This window comes from Hypomesus transpacificus, unplaced genomic scaffold (genome assembly GCF_021917145.1).
Source record: "Hypomesus transpacificus isolate Combined female unplaced genomic scaffold, fHypTra1 scaffold_229, whole genome shotgun sequence".
NCBI classification, from domain to species: Eukaryota; Metazoa; Chordata; class Actinopteri; order Osmeriformes; family Osmeridae; genus Hypomesus; species Hypomesus transpacificus.
This window is the reverse complement of record NW_025813764.1, coordinates 137,993-163,311: the sequence shown is the minus strand read 5'-3', so window position 1 is coordinate 163,311 and position 25,319 is coordinate 137,993. Positions and strand designations below refer to the sequence as shown.

The 25,319-nt window shown below is 49.5% G+C and overlaps 3 protein-coding genes across 4 annotated transcripts; 1 reads left to right on the top strand and 2 right to left on the bottom strand.

The window, feature by feature from the left end:
* Window positions 1–667: 667 nt before the first annotated feature.
* LOC124462613 (bone morphogenetic protein receptor type-2-like) lies at window positions 668–7,920 on the bottom strand. The gene is made up of 11 exons (XM_047014249.1): window positions 7,896–7,920; window positions 6,908–7,102; window positions 6,043–6,213; window positions 5,327–5,422; window positions 4,749–4,858; window positions 4,044–4,262; window positions 3,603–3,717; window positions 3,298–3,503; window positions 2,554–2,707; window positions 2,067–2,203; window positions 668–1,332 (listed from the first exon to the last, which is right to left on the bottom strand). The coding sequence occupies exons 1-11, from the start codon at window positions 7,918–7,920 to the stop codon at window positions 1,228–1,230; spliced, it is 1,533 nt and encodes a 510-aa protein (XP_046870205.1). The 3' UTR covers window positions 668–1,227.
* Window positions 7,921–8,955: 1,035 nt separating this feature from the next.
* Window positions 8,956–15,782, top strand: LOC124462610 (cell division cycle-associated protein 7-like). The gene is made up of 8 exons (XM_047014244.1): window positions 8,956–9,066; window positions 9,415–9,750; window positions 9,867–9,959; window positions 10,799–10,945; window positions 11,040–11,183; window positions 11,447–11,596; window positions 14,682–14,818; window positions 15,737–15,782. The coding sequence occupies exons 1-8, from the start codon at window positions 8,956–8,958 to the stop codon at window positions 15,780–15,782; spliced, it is 1,164 nt and encodes a 387-aa protein (XP_046870200.1).
* A 2,290-nt stretch (window positions 15,783–18,072) lies between these two features.
* On the bottom strand, window positions 18,073–25,056 carry sp1 (sp1 transcription factor). Of its 2 annotated transcripts, none has more exons than XM_047014247.1 (6): window positions 24,949–25,056; window positions 24,290–24,366; window positions 22,259–23,531; window positions 20,390–20,531; window positions 19,153–19,346; window positions 18,073–18,486 (listed from the first exon to the last, which is right to left on the bottom strand). In XM_047014247.1, exons 1-6 carry the CDS (start codon window positions 24,953–24,955, stop codon window positions 18,203–18,205), a joined length of 1,977 nt encoding a protein of 658 aa, XP_046870203.1. In that variant the 5' UTR covers window positions 24,956–25,056; the 3' UTR covers window positions 18,073–18,202. The 2 variants fall into 2 exon arrangements, with proteins under 2 accessions (XP_046870203.1, XP_046870204.1); XM_047014248.1 differs by having other exon boundaries at window positions 19,153–19,343.
* Between the last annotated feature and the right edge of the window lie 263 nt (window positions 25,057–25,319).

The window sequence follows — 25,319 nt, the reverse complement described above, 5'->3', positions numbered from 1 at the left end:
TAACAACATATATAGTCAGAGATGGCAAAAGTAGCTACACACATCCAAGGATCTCCAAGTAGCTACACACATCCAAGGATCCTTCACTCAAGTAGAAGTATAGATACTCATGTTTAAAAAGACTGGTAAAAGTTGAAGTACTGACTGCACTTTTTCAATCAAGTTTAATTAATGAAGTTTGGGCTCTGACATTACTACTGGGCTTACCTGTGTTAGTGTCACGATGGTAACTCGACCTCACATCATTTTAATTCATTAGTACAAAAATACACTATAGACACTCGCTAGCGCATTCACCAGGAATATTTTTGGACCATAAATTTGAAACACATGGCCATGGGTGATCAGCAGTGTATATCTATTTTCAGTCTTGTCGACATCGAAACTAAATTTAAAAAAAATTAAATCAACCTTTTGAAACTTATCTCAGTGAAAGGAGATGAGATAAGGAGAGAACAGAGAAGCCTAAAACAGAGTAAAAGAGTAAAGAGTAAAGTAAAGCAGAGCAGAACACAATAGAGTAAAGTAGACTATAATAGAGTCCTCATCAAGTAGGCTACTAATCATCAATAATGCAAACTTTTATTGAAAAACATTTTGGGAAAAATAATCTTCATGTTGCTTTTTGCCTCGCACCATGGTAGCTTAGTTTGTTTTTTGCGACTAAATACAGATTAAAACTAAAATAAACGAGCCTGGCTTGAAAATGTTAGAGGTAGAAAGTACATATATTTGTGTAAAAAAAATAAGGAGTGAAAGTAAAAAGTTTTCAGAAAAATACACAGTGAAGTCTCTGTATATAGAAGGAGTCACACCTCAAATATACATTTATTGCAGACACTGCACTGTCCTACACATTTCTGATTTACTTGATGTGGATTTTTGTGACATGTCATGTTAACAACAAGTTTACTCAGCAATTGTACTGCTTGGTCAATGTACCGGTTTTCCTAGATATTGTCTTCATTATGCATGACGTTGGATCAAAATGAAAAATATAGAAAGTAAAAATATCTTAATAAAAAAGTCACAAAAATCTAGTGCTTCATAGCAGAAGTAAAAAATGTCTAGACGAACCAACAAAAAATAACGGCCCAGCAGAACCCCATTCTTTAAATGTATGGTTTTGATTTTGGGGCCCAGAGTACGAATGATCCAGGAGGCCCAGAGTCCCTAGCGGGCGCCCCTGTAGAAGAGGAACTCCTTGAGTAGCCGTGAGGAGCCGTGTCAGGCTTGGAGGGCAAGGAGCCTGTCCAGGGCACACTGAGACGTTAGTCTGGCATCTGCGTCGTGATCCCAGCAGTCTGTCACAATCTCCTCAAGTGTAAACACCTGAAACAGATCAAAATTTAAAAAAAGATTAATCAGATAAATTTTTGGGGGGTTAAATAGCCAGGCTGAATGCAGCGCCACGCAGTGAAGCCAAGGTACCTGGAAGGCCTGCCCCCAGTGTGTGCATGAGTATAGCACCACGCAGTAAAGCTGAGTATTGCACCACGCAGTGAAGCTGAGTATAGCACCATGCAGTGAAGCTGAGTATTGCACCACGCAGTGAAGCTGAGTATAGCACCATGCAGTGAAGCTGAGTATTGCACCACGCAGTGAAGCTGAGTATAGCACCACGCAGTGAAGCTGGGTATAGCACCATGCAGTGAAGCTGAGTATAGCACCATGCAGTGAAGCTGAGTATAGCACCACGCAGTGAAGCTGAGTATAGCACCACGCAGTGAAGCTGGGTATAGCACCATGCAGTGAAGCTAGGTATAGCACCACGCAGTGAAGCTGGGTATAGCATCATGCAGTGAAGCTGGGTATAGCACCATGCAGTGAAGCTGAGTATAGCACCACGCAGTGAAGCTGGGTATAGCACCATGCAGTGAAACTAGGTATAGCACCACGCAGTGAAGCTGGGTATAGCACCATGCAGTGAAGCTGGGTATAGCACCACGCAGTGAAGCTGGGTAAAGCACCATGCAGTGAAGCTGGGTATAGCACCATGCAGTGAAGCTGGGTATAGCACCATGCAGTGAAGCTGGGTATAGCACCATGCAGTGAAGCCAGGGTACCTGGAAGGCCTGCTCCCAGTGTGTGGGTATCGCAGGTCTCTGTTTCCTCTCAGCCACATGCAGGCAGAGGAGCTCCAGTGAGGGACAGACCCCCAGCTCGGTCTCATAGGGCAGGGCATGCTCTGGCACAGCACTGCCTAGGGAGATAAAACAAGCAGCCGACAGTCAAACACTAGATGACAAAGGCTGACTGTAATCTCACACCCCTAACATACAAGCCGCTAAGAGGGAGAAGCCTACCAGTGTAGAGAGTAGAGCAGAGAGAGAGCAGCCTACCAGTGTAGAGAGTAGAGCAGAGAGAGAGCAGCCTACCAGTGTAGAGAGTAGAGCAGAGAGAGAGCAGCTACCAGTGTGGAGGGTAGAGCAGAGAGAGAGCAGCTACCAGTGTGGAGGGTAGAGCAGAGAGAGAGCAGCTACCAGTGTGGAGGGTAGAGCAGAGAGAGAGCAGCTACCAGTGTAGAGAGTAGAGCAGAGAGAGAGCAGCTACCTGTGTAGAAGGTAGAGCAGCGAGTCCAGATCTCCCAGAGCAGCAGGCCCAGAGCATACACGTCTCCCTGAATCATCCACTTGCTGCTCCGAAGGTTCACGCTGCCCTCCAGCACCTCTGGAGACATGTAGATCAGAGTGCCTACCAGGCTGCCCTGCCCAGGGAGACACCAGAGCACAGTACAGATACCTCTGTTAATCACAGTACAGATACCTCTGTTAATCACAGTACAGATACCTCTGTTAATCACAGTACAGATACCTCTGTTAATCACAGTACAGATACCTCTGTTAATCACAGTACAGATACCTCTGTTAATCACAGTACAGATACCTCTGTTAATCACAGTACAGATACCTCTGTTAATCACAGTACAGATACCTCTGTTAATCACAGTACAGATACCTCTGTTAATCACAGTACAGATACCTCTGTTAATCACAGTACAGATGCCTCTGGTGTTAAGCACAGCACACACACACAGAACAGACACATACGAGCACCCTATGATCTCTGTTCTCCTCTCCCTTTTCTTCCTATCTCCTTTCCTCTCCTTTCACTTCACGTGAGGGACAAAAAGCTTTGAAAGGAAAGATGAGGATACTTTACTGTACTCTACTGTACTCTACTCTAGGCTTCTCTGTTCTCCTCTCCCCTCTCCTTTCACTTCACTTGACGTGTGGATTTTTTTTGAAAGGTTGAAAAAATTATTTGTGAAAAAATGTTTTGAATGGTGAGTCTCACCTGGGTTAGGGTTCCACTGTTGCCCTGCCCTGTCCGTGGGCCCCCCTGCCTGGTTCCTGGGCCCCCCTGCCTGGTTCCTGGGCTCCCCTGGGAGGTGTACAGGATGGAGGAGCAGCTGAAGTCAGAGAGGGCGCAGGTCCTGTCGGATCTCACCAGAACGTTTCTGCTACTCAAGTCTCTATGGGCCACAGCGGGTTTATAGAGGCCTGGAACACACACACACAGCGAGTTTATCGACAAATGCTCATAGGATAGGGATAGGACTGTACCATGTCTATGGAGATCAGAGGGGGATAGGACCGTACCATGTCTAGAGAATTCAGAGTGCAGGAAGGCCAGCCCATCTGCCAGAGTCCGAGCCAGGCGGAGGGAAGACGGCCAATCACAGGAGCTCTTGGTCAGGAAGAGATGGAGTGAACCCTGGAACAGCAATTACAGCCTATAACTATCGAGATTCTTAGAAACGGAAGAAAATAGAAAAAAGTTTACTCAATTATAAAACTCTCGAATATAAGTAACGACTCATAAAAAATCGTTTGAGAAAACGTTCTGCTTGTTATCCAGAAAAAACGCATTGCATTGCCCCCGTTCACTTGTGTTTGTTTACAGGCCAGTCTTGACCTCTCCAACATGGAGGCAGAGTTTGATTCAAAAGGCCAATGTGGCATCTATGTATACAAGTCTGGTGTGACTCAGAGAACATTAAGGTCATGTGACTCAGAGAACATCAAGTTCATGTGACTCACATACGCCGCCAGCTCCAGCACCAGCACCATCTCTCCGCCCTCCAGCCTCCCGGCGCCCAGGAAGTCCGCTATCCCAGCATGCACCAGGAAGGGCAGCTTGTATACCTCTCGCTCTGTGGTAAAGCTTTGTTTGTTTCCCGCAAGGTACACCTTCACTGCCACCATCGCCCCCTTCTGGACACCACGCCACACTGTGGCAAAGTGCCCCGTCCCTATCACCTGCAACATGATACATGACAGACCATCTGAATAATAACTTTATTAATGAATCCATGTTGGTGTAGCCTGGCTGTCAGCCCAACTTCGTCCCGCCCACAAAAAAAAATGTGGTCGGGAAGTTGGGTCTGGAGGGTCTCGTATTGGGGACAACTACAGAAAACCAGGATCTGGGCAGACTAATTAAATTATCAGGGCGGGCTTTATACGATGATGGACAGATGATCAACAGTAACGTAATCAACAACGTCACCAAAGAGCGCTTGGGTTGAATTCGTTTTCAACAAACAACATATTACCTTGCTCTGATTGGTTGTAGGTCTATCCAATTGAGCGAAGAGGCATTTGTTTAACGAGCTCGGTTGAGAGTTTTCAGACGTATTCTGACTAGAATTATGAGTATGACAACATCAGGCTAATGTTGGTGAGGTCTAGACCAGAACTTGCCTCATGTAACTCCATGTTGGTAAGGTCTAGACCAGATCTTACCTCATGTAACTCCATGTTGGTGAGGTCTAGATCAGGTCTTTCCACCATGTTGGTGAGGTCCAGACTCGGGCTGGTTGGCTTGTGACCGTGCTGAGAGAGAAACAGGGTATCTGGGAGTTGAATACAGAGACAACAGTTTATCACAGCTGACGTGCAGACTAGGCGTGAGAGTCAGAGCAGGGGGCCTTACAGACTCTTCTGAGTGTTGTTCTTTGAAAGTTCTCACATCTTGAGTAGGAGGGGGGAGTGGAGAGTGAGGAGAAGCTGGACAAAGGGGAGTGAGATGTTTGAGATGAAAGCCAAGGCCAGTCCATATCAGGGGAGATAGACTGACGGAGGGGCGGAGGAGGAGGAGGAGGAGGAAAAAAATGAAGAAGAATACAACTGGTCGTATTAAAAGGAAGGTCAAATGTTATCTCAGAACAGAACTAAGAAGAGAGGTTTGAGGAGTCTTGAGGGACGGGAAGACAGGGTTGGGGAACACACAGCTGCCTCTTAGCTATCAGGCATGGTGAACAGCAAATAGCAGCGTCTCAACTGCAGTGCAACAATAACGTCTCAAGTACAGTATCATTTACCTTTGCAGCGTCTCCACTTGACAGCTGTGAAGAGCGTGACTAAGAAACACAAGCATCCTATACCCAGCAGAATGCAGACAGCCACCATTCCACTACCTGCGCACACACACACACACACACACACACACACACACACGGTCAACATCACTATCTGAATCCAGCTCAGTGGTAGATCATGGGGATGGGTATAGCTCAGTGGTAGAACATGGGGATGGGTATAGCTCAGTGGTAGATCATGGGGATGGGTATAGCTCAGTGGTAGAGCATGGGGATGGGTATAGCTCAGTGGTAGAACATGGGGATGGGTATAGCTCAGTGGTAGAACATGGGGATGGGTATAGCTCAGTGGTAGATCATGGGGATGGGTATAGCTCAGTGGTAGAACATGGGGATGGGTATAGCTCAGTGGTAGATCATGGGGATGGGTATAGCTCAGTGGTAGAACATGGGGATGGGTATAGCTCAGTGGTAGATCATGGGGATGGGTATAGCTCAGTGGTAGATCATGGGGATGGGTATAGCTCAGTGGTAGATCATGGGGATGGGTATAGCTCAGTGGTAGAACATGGGGATGATGTAGCTCAGGGGTAGGGGATGGGTATAGAGAGAGGGATGGGGAGTGGGAAGAAGAGAGAGGGGGGAATGGTGGGGGGAGGGAGGGAGAGAGAGAGGGGGAGTGTGAGGGAGGGATATGGTTAGGTTTCTGCCTTCCATACCCGCTTGGCTGCCGGGGCGGGGGGGACTAGCTGTCTCCTGCTCGGGGCTCCAGGTGATGTTGTCGACGGCGTTGCAGAGGTCTGAGCTGCACACACACCTGACCAGCTGGTCGTGCTTTCTGGTCATGGAGCAGGTGGGGAGGGGACAAGGCAGGTCGATGAAACTGCAGCCTGAGACACACACACACACGCACATAAAGAAATTCCGATTTGACATTAGGACACACTTGAATTCAAAGCGACATCCAAATAGTGCATTACCCGTGATTCGGGTCCCATGTGGTCAGTCAGAGGTCGGATTACTGTGATCAAAACCCCTCTCAACATGTCTGTATCTCATGTCTGTACCCTCCCCCTCCTCTACATGTCTGTACCTCATGTCTGTCCCCTAACCTCCTCTACATGTCTGTATCTCATGTCTGTACCCTCCCCCTCCTCTACATGTCTGTATCTCATGTCTGTACCCTCCCCCTCCTCTACATGTCTGTATCTCATGTCTGTACCCTCCCCCTCCTCTACATGTCTGTATCTCATGTCTGTACCCTAACCTCCTCTACATGTCTGTATCTCATGTCTGTACCCTCCCCCTCCTCTACATGTCTGTATCTCATGTCTGTACCCTCCCCCTCCTCTACATGTCTGTACCTCATGTCTGTCCCCTCCCCCTCCTCTACATGTCTGTACCTCATGTCTGTACCCTAACCTCCTCTACATGTCTGTACCTCATGTCTGTCCCCTCCCCCTCCTCTACATGTCTGTACCTAATGTCTGTACCCTAACGTCCTCTACATGTCTGTACCTAATGTCTGTACCCTAACGTCCTCTACATGTCTGTACCTCATGTCTGTCCCCTCCCCCTCCTCACCGAGGTAGTCTTGGACATGTCGTCCTCCCTGCAGCTTCAGGTACGCCACGCAGCAGTGTGTGTTGGCACAGAGCTGCTCCGATCCGCTCACGTTGCCACGCTCCTTCATCCGCAGGTTCCGAGGTCTAGACACTTCAAACACACACCTCCGACCCCGAACCTCCAGAGGCCAGCACACACACACGCACAGGCAGCCTACACACACACACACACACACACACAGGGACACATACAGGAATAGACACACACACACACACACACATAGGCACGCACACACACACAAAGGGACACACACACAGAGCGACGCAGGGACACACACACATGCAGGGATGGACACACACACACACAAAGGGACATACACACACAGAAACACAATGACAAACAATTACATAGATATGTACATGCCTAATGTAGCCAAACTGATACGCTATGTATGCAAGTCTATACAAACACTATACACATATGCTCTTAAATAAATTATATATTGTGAACATGATGTTAACCATACCTTTACCCTAGTGAGAAACACTTATTTTTAATGCTTGTTTTAAACAACAAATATGGTATTCATTCAGTAGATTACAAGGATCAGAAGTGCGTGGTTTGAAGTGTATTTCGGTGGTCAGAGTCAAGGAACAGTGTGTTGATCAGGCACAGTGCAAGTGACTAAATCTCAGCTACCGGACACAGTGTAACAGTTATAATATCTACAATATCATATAGTACAGTGCAGCAAGAACACTACAAAAGTTTTGATGTAGCAAAATGTTTTATAAACATATTTGAAAAGCAGTCAAGTGAATGTCAAGTTCTCTGCGCGTGTGAACGTCGTATGACGCCAGGATACGACCTACACTCTTCACATTCCTCTTTCTTATCTTGAAAATCACACAAATGATTCTAAATTCAAACCCATTTCAACACACCTTTATCGTGCCAATCGATAAAACACCGCAGCCGTCAGAAAGAAAAAGAAAATGACACTCACCCAGTACTGCAGAAGTCAGTTGCATGGTTATGAAAGCGTGTGTGCTGTGTGCGGGCAGCCTGGGACAGTCGTAGCGGTGGCACACACAGTTCCTCCCTCCCCTCCGCACCTGCGTGCCCACACTCCCTCATCAACGGGACCTGATAAAACACAAGGACACCAAGGACGCACGTTCTCTTTAGTAACGACATGCTGAAGGAATTTGGGGGATTTATTTGGACCGTTCGTTAGTTGCATTAATTGAAATCAAGGCATGTGCAGGTACAGCAGCAACAATAAATGCAGACATTTTAACGAAGAATATACCTTTTGCAGGTAGGTGGGATAACGGGTATGTGTAAACTGAAGTTCTTCCATAATAAAAATCCAAACTTAAAGAGACATATTTTAAATACTCACTTGGAGATGGCAAAAAGAAGGCAGATGCCAAAACAAAGTTACAAACCTCCAGGCTACAGCTTAAATAAACGGAAAAAAAGCCTAGATGGAGAACTAGAAAATATGTTTTGTTTGTTTATTTGTTTGTTGATTATTATTTTTAAACGATGGATGGCCACTCATCAATCTTGTAATATATTCTGGCTCCCAATGCGCTAGTGAAAAATGGGGGGGGGGGGGCGGAGTTTTTGATTGACATTAGAAAGGTTACAGAACCCTGTTGATGACAGGCCAAACTTTTTCACTTGCTCTTCACGTGATTGTCTTCTTCGACCTGCTTATCAGATAATTGGACATTACGGTTAAATAGGCGGGACTTAACAAACAACAGTTTTTGAATCCCCGGTTGCACGCACGGCTTTGACTGACTGAAGATGGAGAATGTAACGACACTCATACTTTACTTGACCAATATTAGTGTTATTTATGAAACATGTTCATTCGCGTAACGAGAAGAATCAACCCAGTTCTGATGCGTAACGAGATGAATCAAACGTGTACACAAGGCTCTCAAAATGTTTGGCGTGAGATTACCATATATCTTAACGTGATCATAGTCGTAGTAGCCTAAAATATGTCTCTGTTGTGTTGTCATCACCCCCCGCAGATCGGTGCTCTGGGTATGGACTCTCTCGCCAGACGTGTGGCTGACATCTTTGATGAAGAGTCAGAAAACGATCAGACGTTTCATGGATTCTCCGACAGTGAGATAAGTGATCTTTTGGACATCAAGGTGCGACCTTGTTTTATAGTCAATATCGGACTGGCCTGAGTTTGTCAGTTCTATAACTATATTCCAAAAGCAAGCTGATCACAAATATATTAACTGTGCAGCTATATTAACGGTTCAACGGTTATCTGTTGAATACCCGAGGCAATTACAGACGATGTATTTGATTTGATAAGGATTATTAACTTTAGTTGATTTGAGTGAACTCTTCCTTTACCTGACCCATGTGTTGTTATTGCCTGGTGGCGGAGATGTGGTAAATACAAGACAGTTCCTTGAATTTGCCCTTCTGATCCATGTTCTAAATGCACTATTCGTGTGTCTGTATAACGTGTGTAGCTCGTGCATCAGACGTCCGACAGTGGCGATGGCGTCTCTGTGACCAGGACCCCTGCCCCTCCTCGCTTCCAACTGAGGGTCAGCCTGCGCTCCCAACCAGCTGCTCTCCCCTCCAGTGAGGAGGATGAGAGGAAAGTTGAAGAGAAGAAAGTTAAGAAGGAGAGGAACGTTAAGAAGAAAGAGGGGAACATTAAGGAGGAAAAGAAAGATAGGAAAGTTAAGGAGGAAATGGAGGACGTGAAGTTGGTGATGACGGCAGCTTTTGGTTCTGGGTCTGATTCTGAGGTGGAGGAACCCAAGTCGTTCCTTGACAAACGGGCTCAGAACATCAAAGCCAACAAAGCCATGGTGAATAGAACCAGCCGTGACCCCTGACCCCTGATCTACCACACCTAAACATGGCTGCCCTTCAGTCGAGTGCTATGGATCGATGATAGGTTGTCTAATGAGTGTGTGTGTGTCAGTTGGCCAGGCTGATGGCTGACCTGCAGCAGATGCCTGGAGGCGAACGTCTGCTGAAGAATCAGGGAGCCAAGCGACTCAAAGAGAAGACTTCTGTGAGTCTGTTTCTGTTCAGAGCAGGACTGGGCCACTGAGACATGTATATCCATCCATCTGTTTATTGTGGTGGAATTTCTATGATTGAATGTCTGAGGTCAGAAGAATTAGTCTTTATCTGTTTATTCTTGAAATCAAGGAGGAGCAGTATCATGATCAGGATCATAAATGATCTCTGGAGTAGAAGGGCTCTCTAAAGTTGTCATGATCTGAGCACTCTTTAAACTCAGATGCTCAATATTAAAAACATAGCTTGAGACAAGAGAGGAGAACTTGTCAGCAAAAATCCCTGGAGTATGGGCAAAACAACCAGGGTTAAACAGTCAAATTTGCTGGACGTTTGTCAGCAAACGGAAACTTAAGCAATACAGTCTTAAGCCAAAAGGTTATTCTAGCTTTAAAGTAGTTAAACCCTTAGCAATAATTGTTCTAGGCCAAATAATAGTATAGACATCTTAAATAATTGTAATTTTCTATTACACTATCTATCAATCCATCTGTCTATTCATCCATCAGTCTGTCTGTCTCTCTGTCTCCCTGTCTGTCTGTCTCCCTCTCCCTGTCTGTATGTCTCCCTCCCTCCCTCCCTCCCTCCCTCCCTCCCTCCCTCCCTCCCTCCCTCCCTCCCTCCCTCCCTCCCTCCCTCCCTCCCTCCCTCCCTCCCTCCCTGTCTGTCTGTCTGTCTGTCTGTCTGTCTGTCTGTCTCTGTCTGTCTGTCTGTCTGTCTGTCTGCCTCTGTCTGCCTCTGTCTCCCTCCCTCCCTGTCTGTCTCTGTCTCCTTCTCCCTGTCTGTCTGTCTCCCTCTCCCTGTCCGTCCCTCCCTCCCTGTCCTATGTAGCGGCCCCCCTGGTCGGGCCAGGCTGGAGGAGGCTCCAGGAGGAACCCTGAGAGGATGTCCAGGAGGAGGACCCGCTCCATGGGGCCGGACGACGACGCTGCTGCCCCTCCAGAGCTGGAGCTCAGCTTGGAGGACGAGCTGCTGGAGGTGAGTGTGTGTGCGGAGGGGTGACCTGCTGGAGGTGTGTGTGTGTGTGGGGAGGGTTTCTTGGAATACTTCATGCCCGCTTCCTGCGCCCCAGGTCCGAGGAGCATCTCGTCGCCGTGGCAACCCGCGGCCGTACCAGGGCAAGGCCCACGTGGGGCGGCCGGTGGAGGAGGTGACGGAGGAGGAGCTGGAGCTGGTGGCCGACAGTTTGACGGAGAAGGTTTACAGCAGCTCCACGGTATGTGCTCTGCACACCTCCACCCTCTCTGGGTACCTCAGGAGCTTCTGGGCAGTTCAGAGTGGGGATAGGTAAAGCTCAGAGACGTTGTCTGCGGATGTAAAGATCACAGGTTCAAATCCCCTCACACTGGTTAAAAGCACCTGCTAAATGAACTACTAATACTAGTACTGCTAATACTGCTACTGAGTATTAGTACTGTACTAATCAGTACTGCTACTGATCCTGCTAATGCCCCCCCCCCCCCCCCCCCCCCCCCGCAGGGCACCACTTGTCACCAGTGTCGTCAGAAAACGGTGGACACCAAGACGAGCTGCCGCAGTGAGACGTGTCGAGGGCTCCAGGGTCAGTTCTGCGGCCCCTGCCTGAGGAACCGCTACGGGGAGAACGTCAAAACGGCTCTGCTGGACCCGGTGAGAACCCTGCCATGGTTACGCCTGGGAAACGTCGGCCAGGGGGGCATCGCTGTCCTGCCAAGGGGGCATCGCTGTCCTGCCAGGGGGCATCGCTGTCCTGCCAGGGGGGCATCGCTGTCCTGCCAGGGGGGCATCGCTGTCCTGCCAGGGGGCATCGCTGTCCTGCCAGGGGGCATCGCTGTGCTGCCAGGGGGCATCGCTGTCCTGCCAGGGGGCATCGCTGTCCTGCCAGGGGGGCATTGCTGTCCTGCCAGGGGGCATCACTGTCCTGCCAGGGGGGCATCGCTGTCCTGCCTGGGGGGCATCGCTGTCCTGCCTGGGGGGCATCGCTGTCCTGCCTGGGGGGCATCGCTGTCCTGCCAGGGGGCATCGCTGTCCTGCCAGGGGGCATCACTGTCCTGCCAGGGGGCATCGCTGTCCTGCCAGGGGGCATCACTGTCCTGCCAGGGGGCATCGCTGTCCTGCCTGGGGGGCATCGCTGTCCTGCCAGGGGGCATCGCTGGATTTATTTTAAACATGTCGACAACGTTTTCTGTTTCAATTGGCTATACACACACACACACATTGAGACACCTCCGTTCTCTGTGTGTATCCGAGGATGTGTTGTACTCCGTGCTGTGGGTCTTATCAGACAGAGCGCCCTGTCCACAGCTGCTCCTCAGTCACACCCCAGATCACCAACACAACCTTCACTGTTACGGTGACACACACACACTTTCTCTCACGCACACTTTCTCACTCCCACATTCTCTCACACACACTCCCACATTCTCTCACTCACACACACTTTCTCTCACTCACACCCTTCGGAAGTCTCTCTCAAGGTTAAGGAGCAGCCTTTCAACATGTGTTTGATAACCCTGTAACATGAAGGAACAACAATGGAACCACAACGTTCTTTAACTGTTTCACAGCTTGTCCTCAGGTATGTCCATGTACACTGTGGCAGTCTAGACAGAGAAGATATGCTGTGTAGGCTAATGAAGGTGTGGTATCTGTGTAGGCTAATGAAGGTGTGGTATCTGTGTAGGCTAATGAAGGTTTGGTATCTGTGTAGGCTAATGAAGGTGTGGTATCTGTGTAGGCTAATGAAGGTGTGGTATCTGTGTAGGCTAATGAAGGTTTGGTATCTGTGTAGGCTAATGAAGGTGTGGTATCTGTGTAGGCTAATGAAGGTGTGGTATCTGTGTAGGCTAATGAAGGTGTGGTATCTGTGTAGGCTAATGAAGGTTTGGTATCTGTGTAGGCTAATGAAGGTGTGGTATCTGTGTAGGCTAATGAAGGTGTGGTATCTGTGTAGGCTAATGAAGGTGTGGTATCTGTGTAGGCTAATGAAGGTGTGGTATCTGTGTAGGCTAATGAAGGTGTGGTATCTGTGTAGGCTAATGAAGGTTTGGTATCTGTGTAGGCTAATGAAGGTGTGGTATCTGTGTAGGCTAAGGAAGGTGTGGTATCTGTGTAGGCTAATGAAGGTGTGGTATCTGTGTAGGCTAATGAAGGTGTGGTATCTGTGTAGGCTAATGAAGGTGTGGTATCTGTGTAGGCTAATGAAGGTGTGGTATCTGTGTAGGCTAATGAAGGTGTGGTATCTGTGTAGGCTAAGGAAGGTGTGGTATCTGTGTAGGCTAATGAAGGTGTGGTATCTGTGTAGGCTAATGAAGGTGTGGTATCTGTGTAGGCTAATGAAGGTGTGGTATCTGTGTAGGCTAATGAAGGTTTGGTATCTGTGTAGGCTAATGAAGGTGTGGTATCTGTGTAGGCTAATGAAGGTGTGGTATCTGTGTAGGCTAATGAAGGTGTGGTATCTGTGTAGGCTAATGAAGGTGTGGTATCTGTGTAGGCTAATGAAGGTGTGGTATCTGTGTAGGCTAATGAAGGTTTGGTATCTGTGTAGGCTAATGAAGGTGTGGTATCTGTGTAGGCTAAGGAAGGTGTGGTATCTGTGTAGGCTAATGAAGGTGTGGTATCTGTGTAGGCTAATGAAGGTGTGGTATCTGTGTAGGCTAATGAAGGTGTGGTATCTGTGTAGGCTAATGAAGGTGTGGTATCTGTGTAGGCTAATGAAGGTGTGGTATCTGTGTAGGCTAAGGAAGGTGTGGTATCTGTGTAGGCTAATGAAGGTGTGGTATCTGTGTAGGCTAATGAAGGTGTGGTATCTGTGTAGGCTAATGAAGGTGTGGTATCTGTGTAGGCTAATGAAGGTTTGGTATCTGTGTAGGCTAATGAAGGTGTGGTATCTGTGTAGGCTAATGAAGGTGTGGTATCTGTGTAGGCTAATGAAGGTGTGGTATCTGTGTAGGCTAATGAAGGTGTGGTATCTGTGTAGGCTAATGAAGGTGTGGTATCTGTGTAGGCTAATGAAGGTGTGGTATCTGTGTAGGCTAATGAAGGTGTGGTATCTGTGTAGGCTAATGAAGGTGTGGTATCTTTGTAGGCTAATGAAGGTGTGGTATCTGTGTAGGCTAATGAAGGTGTGGTATCTGTGTAGGCTAATGAAGGTGTGGTATCTGTGTAGGCTAATGAAGGTTTGGTATCTGTGTAGGCTAATGAAGGTGTGGTATCTGTGTAGGCTAATGAAGGTGTGGTATCTGTGTAGGCTAATGAAGGTGTGGTATCTGTGTAGGCTAATGAAGGTGTGGTATCTGTGTAGGCTAATGAAGGTGTGGTATCTGTGTAGGCTAATGAAGGTTTGGTATCTGTGTAGGCTAATGAAGGTGTGGTATCTTTGTAGGCTAATGAAGGTGTGGTATCTGTGTAGGCTAATGAAGGTTTGGTATCTGTGTAGGCTAATGAAGGTGTGGTATCTGTGTAGGCTAAGGAAGGTGTGGTATCTGTGTAGGCTAATAAAGGTGTGGTATCTGTGTAGGCTAATGAAGGTTTGGTATCTGTGTAGGCTAATGAAGGTGTGGTATCTGTGTAGGCTAAGGAAGGTGTGGTATCTGTGTAGGCTAATAAAGGTGTGGTATCTGTGTAGGCTAATGAAGGTTTGGTATCTGTGTAGGCTAATGAAGGTTTGGTATCTGTGTAGGCTAATGAAGGTTTGGTATCTGTGTAGGCTAATGAAGGTGTGGTATCTGTGCAGATGTGGACCTGCCCTCCGTGTCGAGGGATCTGTAACTGCAGCTTCTGTCGTCTTAGAGACGGACGCTGTCCCACCGGCATCCTGCTCCCCCTGGCCCAGTACCACGGCTTCTCTGACGTCCACTCCTACCTCAGCAGGTCAGTCCTACCTCAGCAGGTCAGTCCTACCTCAGTAGGTCAGTCCTACCTCAGTAGGTCAGTCTTACCTCAGTAGGTCAGTCCTACCTCAGTAGGTCAGTCCTACCTCAGCAGGTCAGTCCTACCTCAGTAGGTCAGTCCTACCTCAGCAGGTCAGTCCTAGCTCAGCAGGTCAGTCCTACCTCAGCAGGTCAGTCCTAGCTCAGCAGGTCAGTCCTAGCTCAGCAGGTCAGTCCTACCTCAGCAGGTCAGTCCTACCTCAGCAGGTCAGTCCTAGCTCAGCAGGTCAGTCCTACCTCAGTAGGTCAGTCCTACCTCAGCAGGTCAGTCCTAGCTCAGCAGGTCAGTCCTACCTCAGCAGGTCAGTCCTACCTCAGTAGGTCAGTCCTACCTCAGCAGGTCAGTCCTAGCTCAGCAGGTCAGTCCTAACTCAGCAGGTCAGTCCTACCTCAGCAGGTCAGTCCTACCTCAGCAGGTCAGTCCTACCTCAGTAGGTCAGTCCTAACTCAGCAGGTCAGTCCTACCTCAGCAGGTCAGTCCTACCTCAGTAGGTCAGTCCTACCTCAGTAGGTCAGTCCTAGCTCAGCAGGTCAGTCCTAGCTCAGCAGGTCAGTCCTACCTCAGCAGGTCAGTCCTACCTCAGCAGGTCAGCTCCATGCTCCTGGAGCCAGACTGGATATCAGGACATTATCCAGCTGTCTGGTAGGCCCTGCAGGGTAGACGCCAGTCTGAGGGCTGCAGGGCAATCAAACACACAGGTCTTTAGTAGAACATTTTATGCGTGTGTGTGGTTAGATAAAATATTATGAAATGTTACAATTTACCATATGGAACAGTTGTTTTTTGTCTTCAGCTGCTCCTTCTGAAACAATGTTTGTGAGCTGTTAAATAACAGTCCTCCTCCTTGTTCTCCTGTAGTCTTCGTGACAAGCTGAAGACTGTGGAGGAAGAGGAGAGTGTGTGATCTACACGGCACAGATGACGACCTGGAAACTACCGGATGATGTAAACGGGTTGCCAGTAGAGGGGGCTGTTGATCATAGTTGCTGAACTGTCACTGGGGTTGGTTTTAGAGGGATGTTCTGTCATGAAAATGCAGGCTAATTGAATGTTTTGTTCGATTTCTGTTTCTTTGGTTATGTTACGTGTGTATTGACGATTGTTATTTTATTACTTGTTGTGTAATTTAATAAAACTATTTCACTACAGATGGTTCGTCTTTGAAACTGTTTGGTCAAAGTACTTAAGGAACCGCTCTGACTAACTTCATATCTGACCTATGAACTGAACACAACAGGGAGAGCAGAGGGATGGTACTAGACAGGGGAGTGGTGGTACTAGACAGCAGAGTGGTGGTACTAGACAGGGGAGTGATGGTACTAGACAGCAGAGTGATGGTAGTAGACCGGAGAGTGATGTGTGTTCATGCTCAACTGTGCTACATCGTGTGTGTGTCTGCGCGCTCCCCACGGTGTGCCCTTGTGTGTAGTCACGTGTAGTCGTGTATAGTCCGTCTCCACAGCCAAGCAGACACAACTCATGTTATGATGTTCATCATTTTAATCCAGCAGTTGGCTTTTGTAGAAATGAGATTCACAAATACAAAACCCAACATTCGCATATAAAATAAAACATGATGAGTTAAGGGCACTTATTGTTCCGATGACAATTACTTTAAGTGATAGAAATTAACCAAATACTGTAGGACAACATACTGTTCTTTTCTCCTCTCCCCCCAAACTAGCCCCAAACTTTAAACTTGGTGGATATTTTCTACGGCAAAAAAAAATTGTTTTAGGACACCAGGAAGCAAAACAAGTTATTTGTTGTGCAACCACTTAAACCCAGTCTGCCAAGAATACATGTGAGAAGAAGAATTGGATTACAAAGCTATCTTAAAGGTTTCATTAATTTAGCTTGACAGGTTTATCTGATACATCCATGATAGTGGTGTTGGTGTTGCTGGCTAACCTCCTAGGCACAAGAACGTTCCACACAAATGCCCCACTCACTCACTAACCCTGGAGGTCTTATGGAATCTGAACCTTTGGTTAAAAGCTTAAAGTTGTTTTGCATCTGGCTATGAAGAGTTAAGAGTTTTCACTTCATTTGCTGAGACATTTCCACAGTGTTGAAGTAGTTGTGGATTATCAAAAAAAAATAAAAAATACAAAATAAAAGGTAGCCAACTAATAAACCACAGATAATTGAGTACTGGCAAGACTGAACTGGATACATACTTGAGTCCTCTTGACAGAACACTTGCCAAGAACTTACCAACAAAATCTACATTTATATAAAAGTGATAATAGCAATATAAGTTTAAGATTGATTGCGTAGGAGAAACTCATTGAAAGGCGATCTCTCACAACCATACGAGTCGATCCTTCCTATGGTAAGAATTTATGTAGGTTTACAGGTTTAGAAAAAATATATACACATACCAACAAAAAAAAAAAGCAATCTATAAAACTTGTTGTTGTTGTTGCTGCTGCTGCTATATGATATGAAATCACCATGGCTTAGAAGTGTATCTCATGAATGATGTAAAGGGAAGGAGGTTTCTGGGTGGCAGTGTGGTTTGATTCCTGCTGAAGACGGCTCCTTGGACTGAAGCGTGGACCAGACCGGACAGGCCCAACTGGGACTGTGGGCTGGGTTAGAGGAGCCCTTGTCTGGAACACACCTGTGGTTTACCTGCAGCATACCTACATTATACCTGTAGCATTTCTATGATACACCTGTAGATTACCCAGAATACACCTGGAATATAGCAGACACCTGAGAGGAAGCTGGCATGGTGGGCGAGGGGCGAGAGGGGGGCTAGCTGGTACACATGGCTAGAGTGGAGGCTGTAACAAGCAGCTCCACAACACCAGTTAGACTGAGCCCTTGGGTGTGTGTGTGTGTGTGTGTGAAGTCCAACACTTCACTGTAGTGCCATTCCCTTCCACAAGTTCATGCTATTCACAACCCCTCCTTCTCCATCGATAGTCCTTCGATGTCCTGCTGGATCTGGTGGGGGGGTAAGAGGGGGCATGCACTGGCTGACTTCTCATAATAATACCCCCCCAGTCCAGGCTGCAACCCCCCCCAGGTAAGACAGAAGTTCAGCCAGCCAGCTACCCAGCCAGCTTGTCAACCAGCTAGCCAGCCAACCAACCAGCTAGCCAGCCAACCAACCAGCTAGCCAACCAACCAACCAGCTAGCCTACCAACCAACCAGCTAGCCTGTCAACCAGCCAGCCAGCTAACCAGGCAGCCAGTCAACCAGCCAACCAGCTAGCTAGCCAGGCAGCCAGTCAACCAGCCAGCCAGCCAGCCAGCCAACTAACCAGCCAGCCCTCCCTGGGTCGCTAGTGGCAGCATGGACCCTCCTCTCCCTCAGTAGCCGTTGCTGTTGATCTGGTGCAGGTCTCCCATCTGCATCACATTGATACCACTTCCTGCTAGCCGCGCTATGCTCTCCGCCGTCAGCGTCTCCATGGTGACCAGGGTGTGGGGCTCGGTGGGGGCGTCGGCCAGAGGGGCGGGGGCGGAGCTGTCGGCAGGGGCGGGGCCAGAGGCGGCGGCGGCCTTCTTGTTCAGGTGAGTCTTGATGTGCTTGGACAGGTGGTCGCTGCGCATGAACCTCTTGGGACAGTCCGGGCACACAAACTTTTTCTCTCCTGCGAGGAGAGAGGGAGTCATGGTTACAGTGTGTCCTCTGACACCTGTGTGTCTGACCTGTGTGTGTGTGTGTCTGACCTGTGTGTGTGTGTCCGACCTGTGTGTGTGTGTGTCTGACCTGTGTGTGTGTGTGTGTCTGACCTGTGTGTGTGTGTGTCTGACCTGTGTGTGTGTGTGTGTGTGTCTGACCTGTGTGTGTGTGTGTCTGACCCGTGTGTGTGTGTGTCTGACCTGTGTGTGTCTGACCTGTGTGTGTCTGACCTGTGTGTGTGTGTGTCTGACCTGTGTGTGTGTGTGTCTGACCTGTGTGTGTCTGACCTGTGTGTGTCTGACCTGTGTGTGTCTGACCTGTGTGTGTCTGTGTGTCTGACCTGTGTGTGTGTGTCTGACCTGTGTGTGTCTGACCTGTGTGTGTGTGTGTCTGACCTGTGTGTGTCTGACCTGTGTGTGTCTGACCTGTGTGTGTGTGTGTGTCTGACCTGTGTGTGTCTGACCTGTGTGTGTGTGTGTGTGTGACCTGTGTGTGTCTGACCTGTGTGTGTGTGTGTGTGTGACCTGTGTGTGTCTGACCTGTGTGTGTGTGTGTGTGTGTGACCTGTGTGTGTCTGACCTGTGTGTGTGTGTGACCTGTGTGTGTCTGACCTGTGTGTGTGTGTGTGTCTGACCTGTGTGTGTCCTCTTGTGTCTCTGCAGCTCGTCAGAGCGGGTGAAGCGTTTGGCACAGAAGGTCCAGCTGCAGACGAAGGGCCTCTCCCCGGTGTGCCAGCGCAGGTGGGCCCGCAGGTGGGACGTCTTCCCGTAGATCTTGTTGCAGCCGGGGATGTGGCAGATGTGCTGCTTCTTCTTACTTGGGTCACTGCTGTGGGGGAGGTCAGAGGTCAGGTCACTGCTGTGGGGGAGGTCAGAGGTCAGGTCACTGCTGTGGGGGAGGTCAGAGGTCAGGTCGTGCTGTGGGGGAGGTCAGAGGTCAGGTCACTGCTGTGGGGGAGGTCAGGTCACTGCTGTGGGGGAGGTCAGAGGTCAGGTCACTGCTGTGGGGGAGGTCAGAGGTCAGGTCACTGCTGTGGTGGAGGTCAGAGGTCAGGTCACTGCTGTGGGGGAGGTCAGAGGTCAGGTCACTGCTGTGGGGGAGGTCAGAGGTCACAACAGCAGGTCTGGAGGCCAAAGTTTAGACAAGAGGTCAGGAAGTCAATTCAGTAGGTCAATGCTAAAATCACTGCGGTGTACATATGTTTTGTTGCACTGTGCTCATAACTGAGATGTGGCTACTTGGCACTCTGCTGGTTAATACACACCATTAGGCTCTGACCACTGAAATACTAATTATGAATAGTAAATAAAAGCTGGATCTTTAACAGTTGATGAAGTAAAACTGTGGAAAAACAACATGACAGGTCCCTGCATGCAGAGAACATTCCTCCGCCCTGCCAACTGGAAGAATGGGAGCTTCAATCACCATCATGTAGGCTGTGTTGTGGAAGAATAACCACCTGATACTACAGGCAACATGTCCACTGACACCAGCACTGCTAGCTGATAGCACAGCACAGCAGCACAGTTCTGATCCTCCCCCCCAGACCTAGCCCCCCCCACCCCTAGCCCCCCATCCCTAGCCCCCCAGACCTTTCCCAGCCCCCTAGCCCCCCCACCCCACCCCTAGCCCCCCCACCCCACCCCTAGCCCCCCAACCCCCCAGACCTGCCCCCCAGCCACCAGATCTCTCCCAGCCCCCTGGCCCCCCCACCCCACCCCTAGCCCCCCATCCCTAGGCCCCCCCCACCCCAAGCCCCCCCCCACCCCAAGCCCCCCCCCACCCCAAGCCCCCCATCTCCCCCACCCCTAGCCCCCAGACTTAGCCCCGCAGATCTAGCCCCCAGAACTCTCCCAGCCCTGTGTACGTACCGTGCCTCCCCGTCCTTGCAGAAGGGGCAGGTGCAGGCCTCCCTGCGAGTGCGTCTGTTCTGGGGCACGGGGCTCGTCTCCCCCTCGTCCAATGCCGTGCTGTCATCCAGGCTGTCTCCACCCGTCTGCAGCCCCTGCTCACCTGGGGAGAGACGAAACAAAACCACCTCAGCTGTCTTCTTTGGCGGTTACGTCTGACTTAACAATTCCCGCTTCCTGTGGACAACACAGGGATGGGTAGAGGATCTGCCTGCCAAAGGCAGAGCTCTCAGGTTCAAATCCCTCAAAGGGTCTGCTGGGTGAGAAGAGGACAGGATTTCGACGAGGATTTCGACGTCATTCCTGTGAAAGTGAACACGTTCTCCATGACTCACGTAATGCGGAGAAACACTGACAGTCAGACTAGCAACATCTGACGTGTTGGTGAGTTTCTCTCTCACACACACACACACACACACACACACACAAAGCTGACGCAACCTGCTATGTCCGAACAATACATATTAACCACAATCGCCATGACGACCCCACACAGACCATAAACAGCAACAACGAACAAGTTGTCGTGACACCACGAGGCCACGCCATACTTATTGGACCCCATCTGGTCTATTTAAAACAAGACTGACTGACATCCTCCAAGGATGATTTTAAGACATGTTGAAGATACATTTGCGTGCGTGCGGGTTGAATCAAATCAAACTTTATTTGTATGGCACTGTCAACTTTGCAGATTAGCACCTATAACCCACCTAAACCCTCGGAGTAGACAAAGACAAGCTTTATCTACACGCCTCTCAACCCCTAGCATCCTTGTCTCAACACCCTCCCCTCTCCAGAGGAGAGACCAGAGGAGGGACCAGAGGAGAGACCAGAGGAGAGACCAGAGGAGGGACCAGAGGAGGGACCAGAGGAGAGACCAGAGGAAAGGCCAGAGACCAGAGGAGGCCAGAGAGACCAGAGGAGAGGCCAGAGAGACCAGAGGAGAGGCCAGAGAGACCAGAGGAGGGACCAGAGGAGAGACCAGAGGAGAGGCCAGAGAGACCAGAGGAGGGACCAGAGGAGAGGCCAGAGAGACCAGAGGGGAGGCCAGAGAGACCAGAGGAGAGGCCAGAGAGACCAGAGGAGGGACCAGAGGAGAGGCCAGAGAGACCAGAGGAGAGGCCAGAGACCAGAGGAGGCATGCACGCCAGATAACAGCACAGGGGAGGGTGGGGTCACGTTACACCCCTCACTACTTCACACACACAGACATCCCAGCCCACCCCACACTAACACCTCACACTCTAAGCCAGGGGTGTTGGTGTCATTATACATGTGTAAAGCATGCCCCACCCATTTTTGGGGGAAATGACAAATCTGTCCAACCCACTTGTGAGAGAGAATCATATTTAACGTCCGCATCCTCAGTCATTAAAAAGCTGTCCCACCCACATTTGAAAACAACCTCCGCCCCTGCTAAGCCCAACACACACAGCCAAACACACACACAGCCAGACACACACTCACAGCCAAACACACACACAGCCAGACACACACTCACAGCCAGACACACACTCACAGCCAGACATTTGATTGGACTGTAGGGTTTCACAGTGCTGCCGCCCTGGTTTCACGGTACTGGTGTATCTGATCCTACTCTACCCAGCAACAGAACTCTTTTCACTCTATTCTATTCTTTCGTTTTTTCTCTCTTTCACATCCACCATTCCCAGGAAGAGGGTTAAACCGGTCCAACCAGTTCACCAAACACCAACAGTAAGTAAACTAAACCTGGATATATTTCAGTAAAACAGAAGCTGAATACAGACCAGACCCACCGTGCATTAACCCCCCCCCCCCCGCTCCCCCCTCCCCCAGCTCCCTCACCTGAGGGGTTGGCGATGGTGATGGGAACCCCCTGGAGCTGATGCATCTGGAGCCCTGAGTTGGCCAGCGCGTTCAGGTTTATGGTCTGCAGGCCCGGGATCTGGACGGTCCCTAAGGCTCCCTGGCTCTGGACCGGAGCCAGGGTGATCTGGGCCCCGGCCGGGCTCTGGAGCTGCAGGGTCTGCCAGCTCACCTGGCCGTTCGGCCCCACGGTACGCAGCAGGATCGGGCCTGTGTTGGGGATGGTCTGGATCTGGAGGTTCTGGAGGCCGTCCTGAGTGAGGGTGGGGGTCGCAAAGACCTGGCCCCCAGCTGAGAGAGCCCCTGTCTGGATAGTCTGGAGAGAAGTGCCCCCCTGGATGAGTTGCTGGGGCTGGATCAGGATCTGCTGGGGCTGCTGTTGTTGTTGTTGTTGGTGGCCGTCTCTGTTGTCGGGCAGGATGGGCACCCCTGATGTCTGGTAGCTCCCGTTCTGCGTTGCCATGACTCCATAGCTGGCTGCTTGCGTGGTGGTTGTCGTGGAGCCCGAGAAGTACCCGGCCTGCGTCTGCATGAGCTGCTGGGCCGAGCCGTCCCCCCCCTCCCCCACAGACCCCCCCGCGCTGACGGGCAGCAGGGTGATGTTCCCGTTCAGGGACACGGGCATGTTGGCCAGGAACTGCGTCTGGTTCTGGATCACGTTGTTCCCCAGGCCCAGGTTCTGCAGTGGGATAGCCTGTTGTATGAGACTGGGCATGGCGAGGATGTTGCCCGCGGCGCCGGCGCGGCCCGTGGTGGCGATGAGCTGCTGGCCTCCGTTTGGCGAGGAGACTAGTTGGAACTGTCCGGCCCCCACCGAGGAGTCCTGCTGGGCCTGGGCGAACTGTAGCTGCTGCCCATCAACCGTCTGGAACTGGGGGATGACCTGGTACTGGATGTTAGGCAGGACCCCGGACAGGGTGGTAAGGACCTGTTGGCCCTGGAGGCTGGGCGCCTGAGTCACCACATACTGCTGGCCCTGCCCACCTCCTATAGCCCCAGTGGAGGCCTGCCCCGGCCTGTTCTTCCCCCCGTCCCCCGCCAGCCCCCCTGAGGAGTCGCCAGCGGAACCCGTGGAGGACTGCATGCTGACGGGGATGATATGCCAGCCGTTGGGGGTGGAGGTGAGCTGGACCTGGCTGAGGTCCAGATGCTGGTTCTGGTTCTGGTCCGAGCCGGAGTCGTTCTCGCTGGGCGTGTCGATGCGGCTACAGGTGGCGGCCAGCAGGGCGAGGGGGGAGGGCTGCTGGGAGTCCTGACACACGAAACAAATACACGTCATATTTCCTGTTTCCGTGCAGTGTTTGTGTGACGTTGTACAACATTTGTGATAGCATGCCAAGTATGTGAAATGTAAAAGATACTGCTGAAAAGCCCATTGTCCTTTGTATATGCTGCTAAAAAACAGGCTTATGTAATCTCTGGATAAAAATAAAAAACATTATAAAAGAAAAACTTAATCATGTTTATGTTATGCATAATTTTTTATTTATGGCATTTTTATGGGTAAAAAATACCCAGATATCTCCCAAACATTGAACTCCTGAATAGTTTCTAGGAGTGAGGGGGGTGGGGGCAGAGTCGAATGGGTGGGACCACATTTTTCGAGAGCAGCGGCGGGCTTCCTTCCCCTCCCCCAACCCACCCATCTCCCTCCCACACTTGATTCTGCCCTATAAACTCCCTCACTCCGCCGTGGCCACCCCCTCGGAGGACAGCCAAATGGGCCGTTCAAAGAGCGGTGGAAGAGCTAGGGGTTGACAGGAACACCCAGAGTGGGCGCATTCACCTTTACTACTGCCTTTTCCCCACCCCGGTGACATGTGCGCAAAAAAAAAAGCATAACAACACTAAAAATCTATTTCATACCGATTGAGAACTTCCCGCATTTCTCGAGCGAGTGACCATATGTTCGCAGATGTTGACCGTATCGGTTCAAACAGCGATTTACCCAAGCACATATTACAAATACACACAAAAATAAACTTAGTTTCTATGTAATCAAAGTCATACTTGTGTATTTGTGTTTCGCTTTTGATTGAAGCCTCCGTTGCTTTCCACCATCGCGGCCATTTCATCTTGCTGTTGGTCTGAGAAAAAATAAGTGTTAGAAAGATACGTAGCCTACTTTCGTTTGGTTGGAGTCGCCTGTGACACTATACCACCAGCTTAAAAAGTGACTAACTAGCCAAGCTTGCCAGCAACCCAGCCAGTTTCACCCTCGACAACATCTCGATACCAACTAGTTGATAGTTTTACTCCCTACGTTTCATTTGACTAGAAGAGTAATTACGGGAATGACTGTTGATCAGGTTTGGTTAGCTAATGTGTAGCTAGCTAGCTAGTGCTAACTAAGTGCCCGGGCCAGTACCAGCCAAATGAAGGCCGTTTCTTTATTCCAAAATGCCCTGGCTGCACGTTGATTCATCATCACTGAATACGACTATTTAAGATCTACCTACAATATAATGACTTGTTTGCTGAAATCATTAGTTGAATTATCTTGCTAGCTAGCTAACGTCATTAGCTTGCTAGGTAGCTCAACAGTTGGCGACGTGGGAATTTTTTATTTTCCCACGTCAGCTTCACAACCGTCGCATATACCTTAAACCACTTGCTAACTGTCAAAAGTTAAACCGCACCCTCGTTTTGGAAGAATAAAGTTCACTTACCACTCATAATTTCTTGACGGGCGGAGTTTCTCGAGCTCCTTTTAGCTTGACATCAACTTTTCACAACTTCAATCGAACTTGATAGCTCTACTACGAAGTCGAAGGAAGGGGTACGCCTGTTTTGAAAACCCGTGTAGTACTGTGAGTTTGGCATGACGCAGGTACGGGTCTGGCGTTGTCGCGCAATTATTCAAAATGATGAAGACACCTTCAGACAGAGAATGAAATGGTAGTGATTACGATTATCAATGGTTACGCATATTACAAATGGCAGAAACTTCCCGTATTAGATATAATACTATGCTCCTCCATAATGTATGTTTCGTTCACTTAAATGATTGTGACAATACAGCAGTCTATGAGGTATGTGC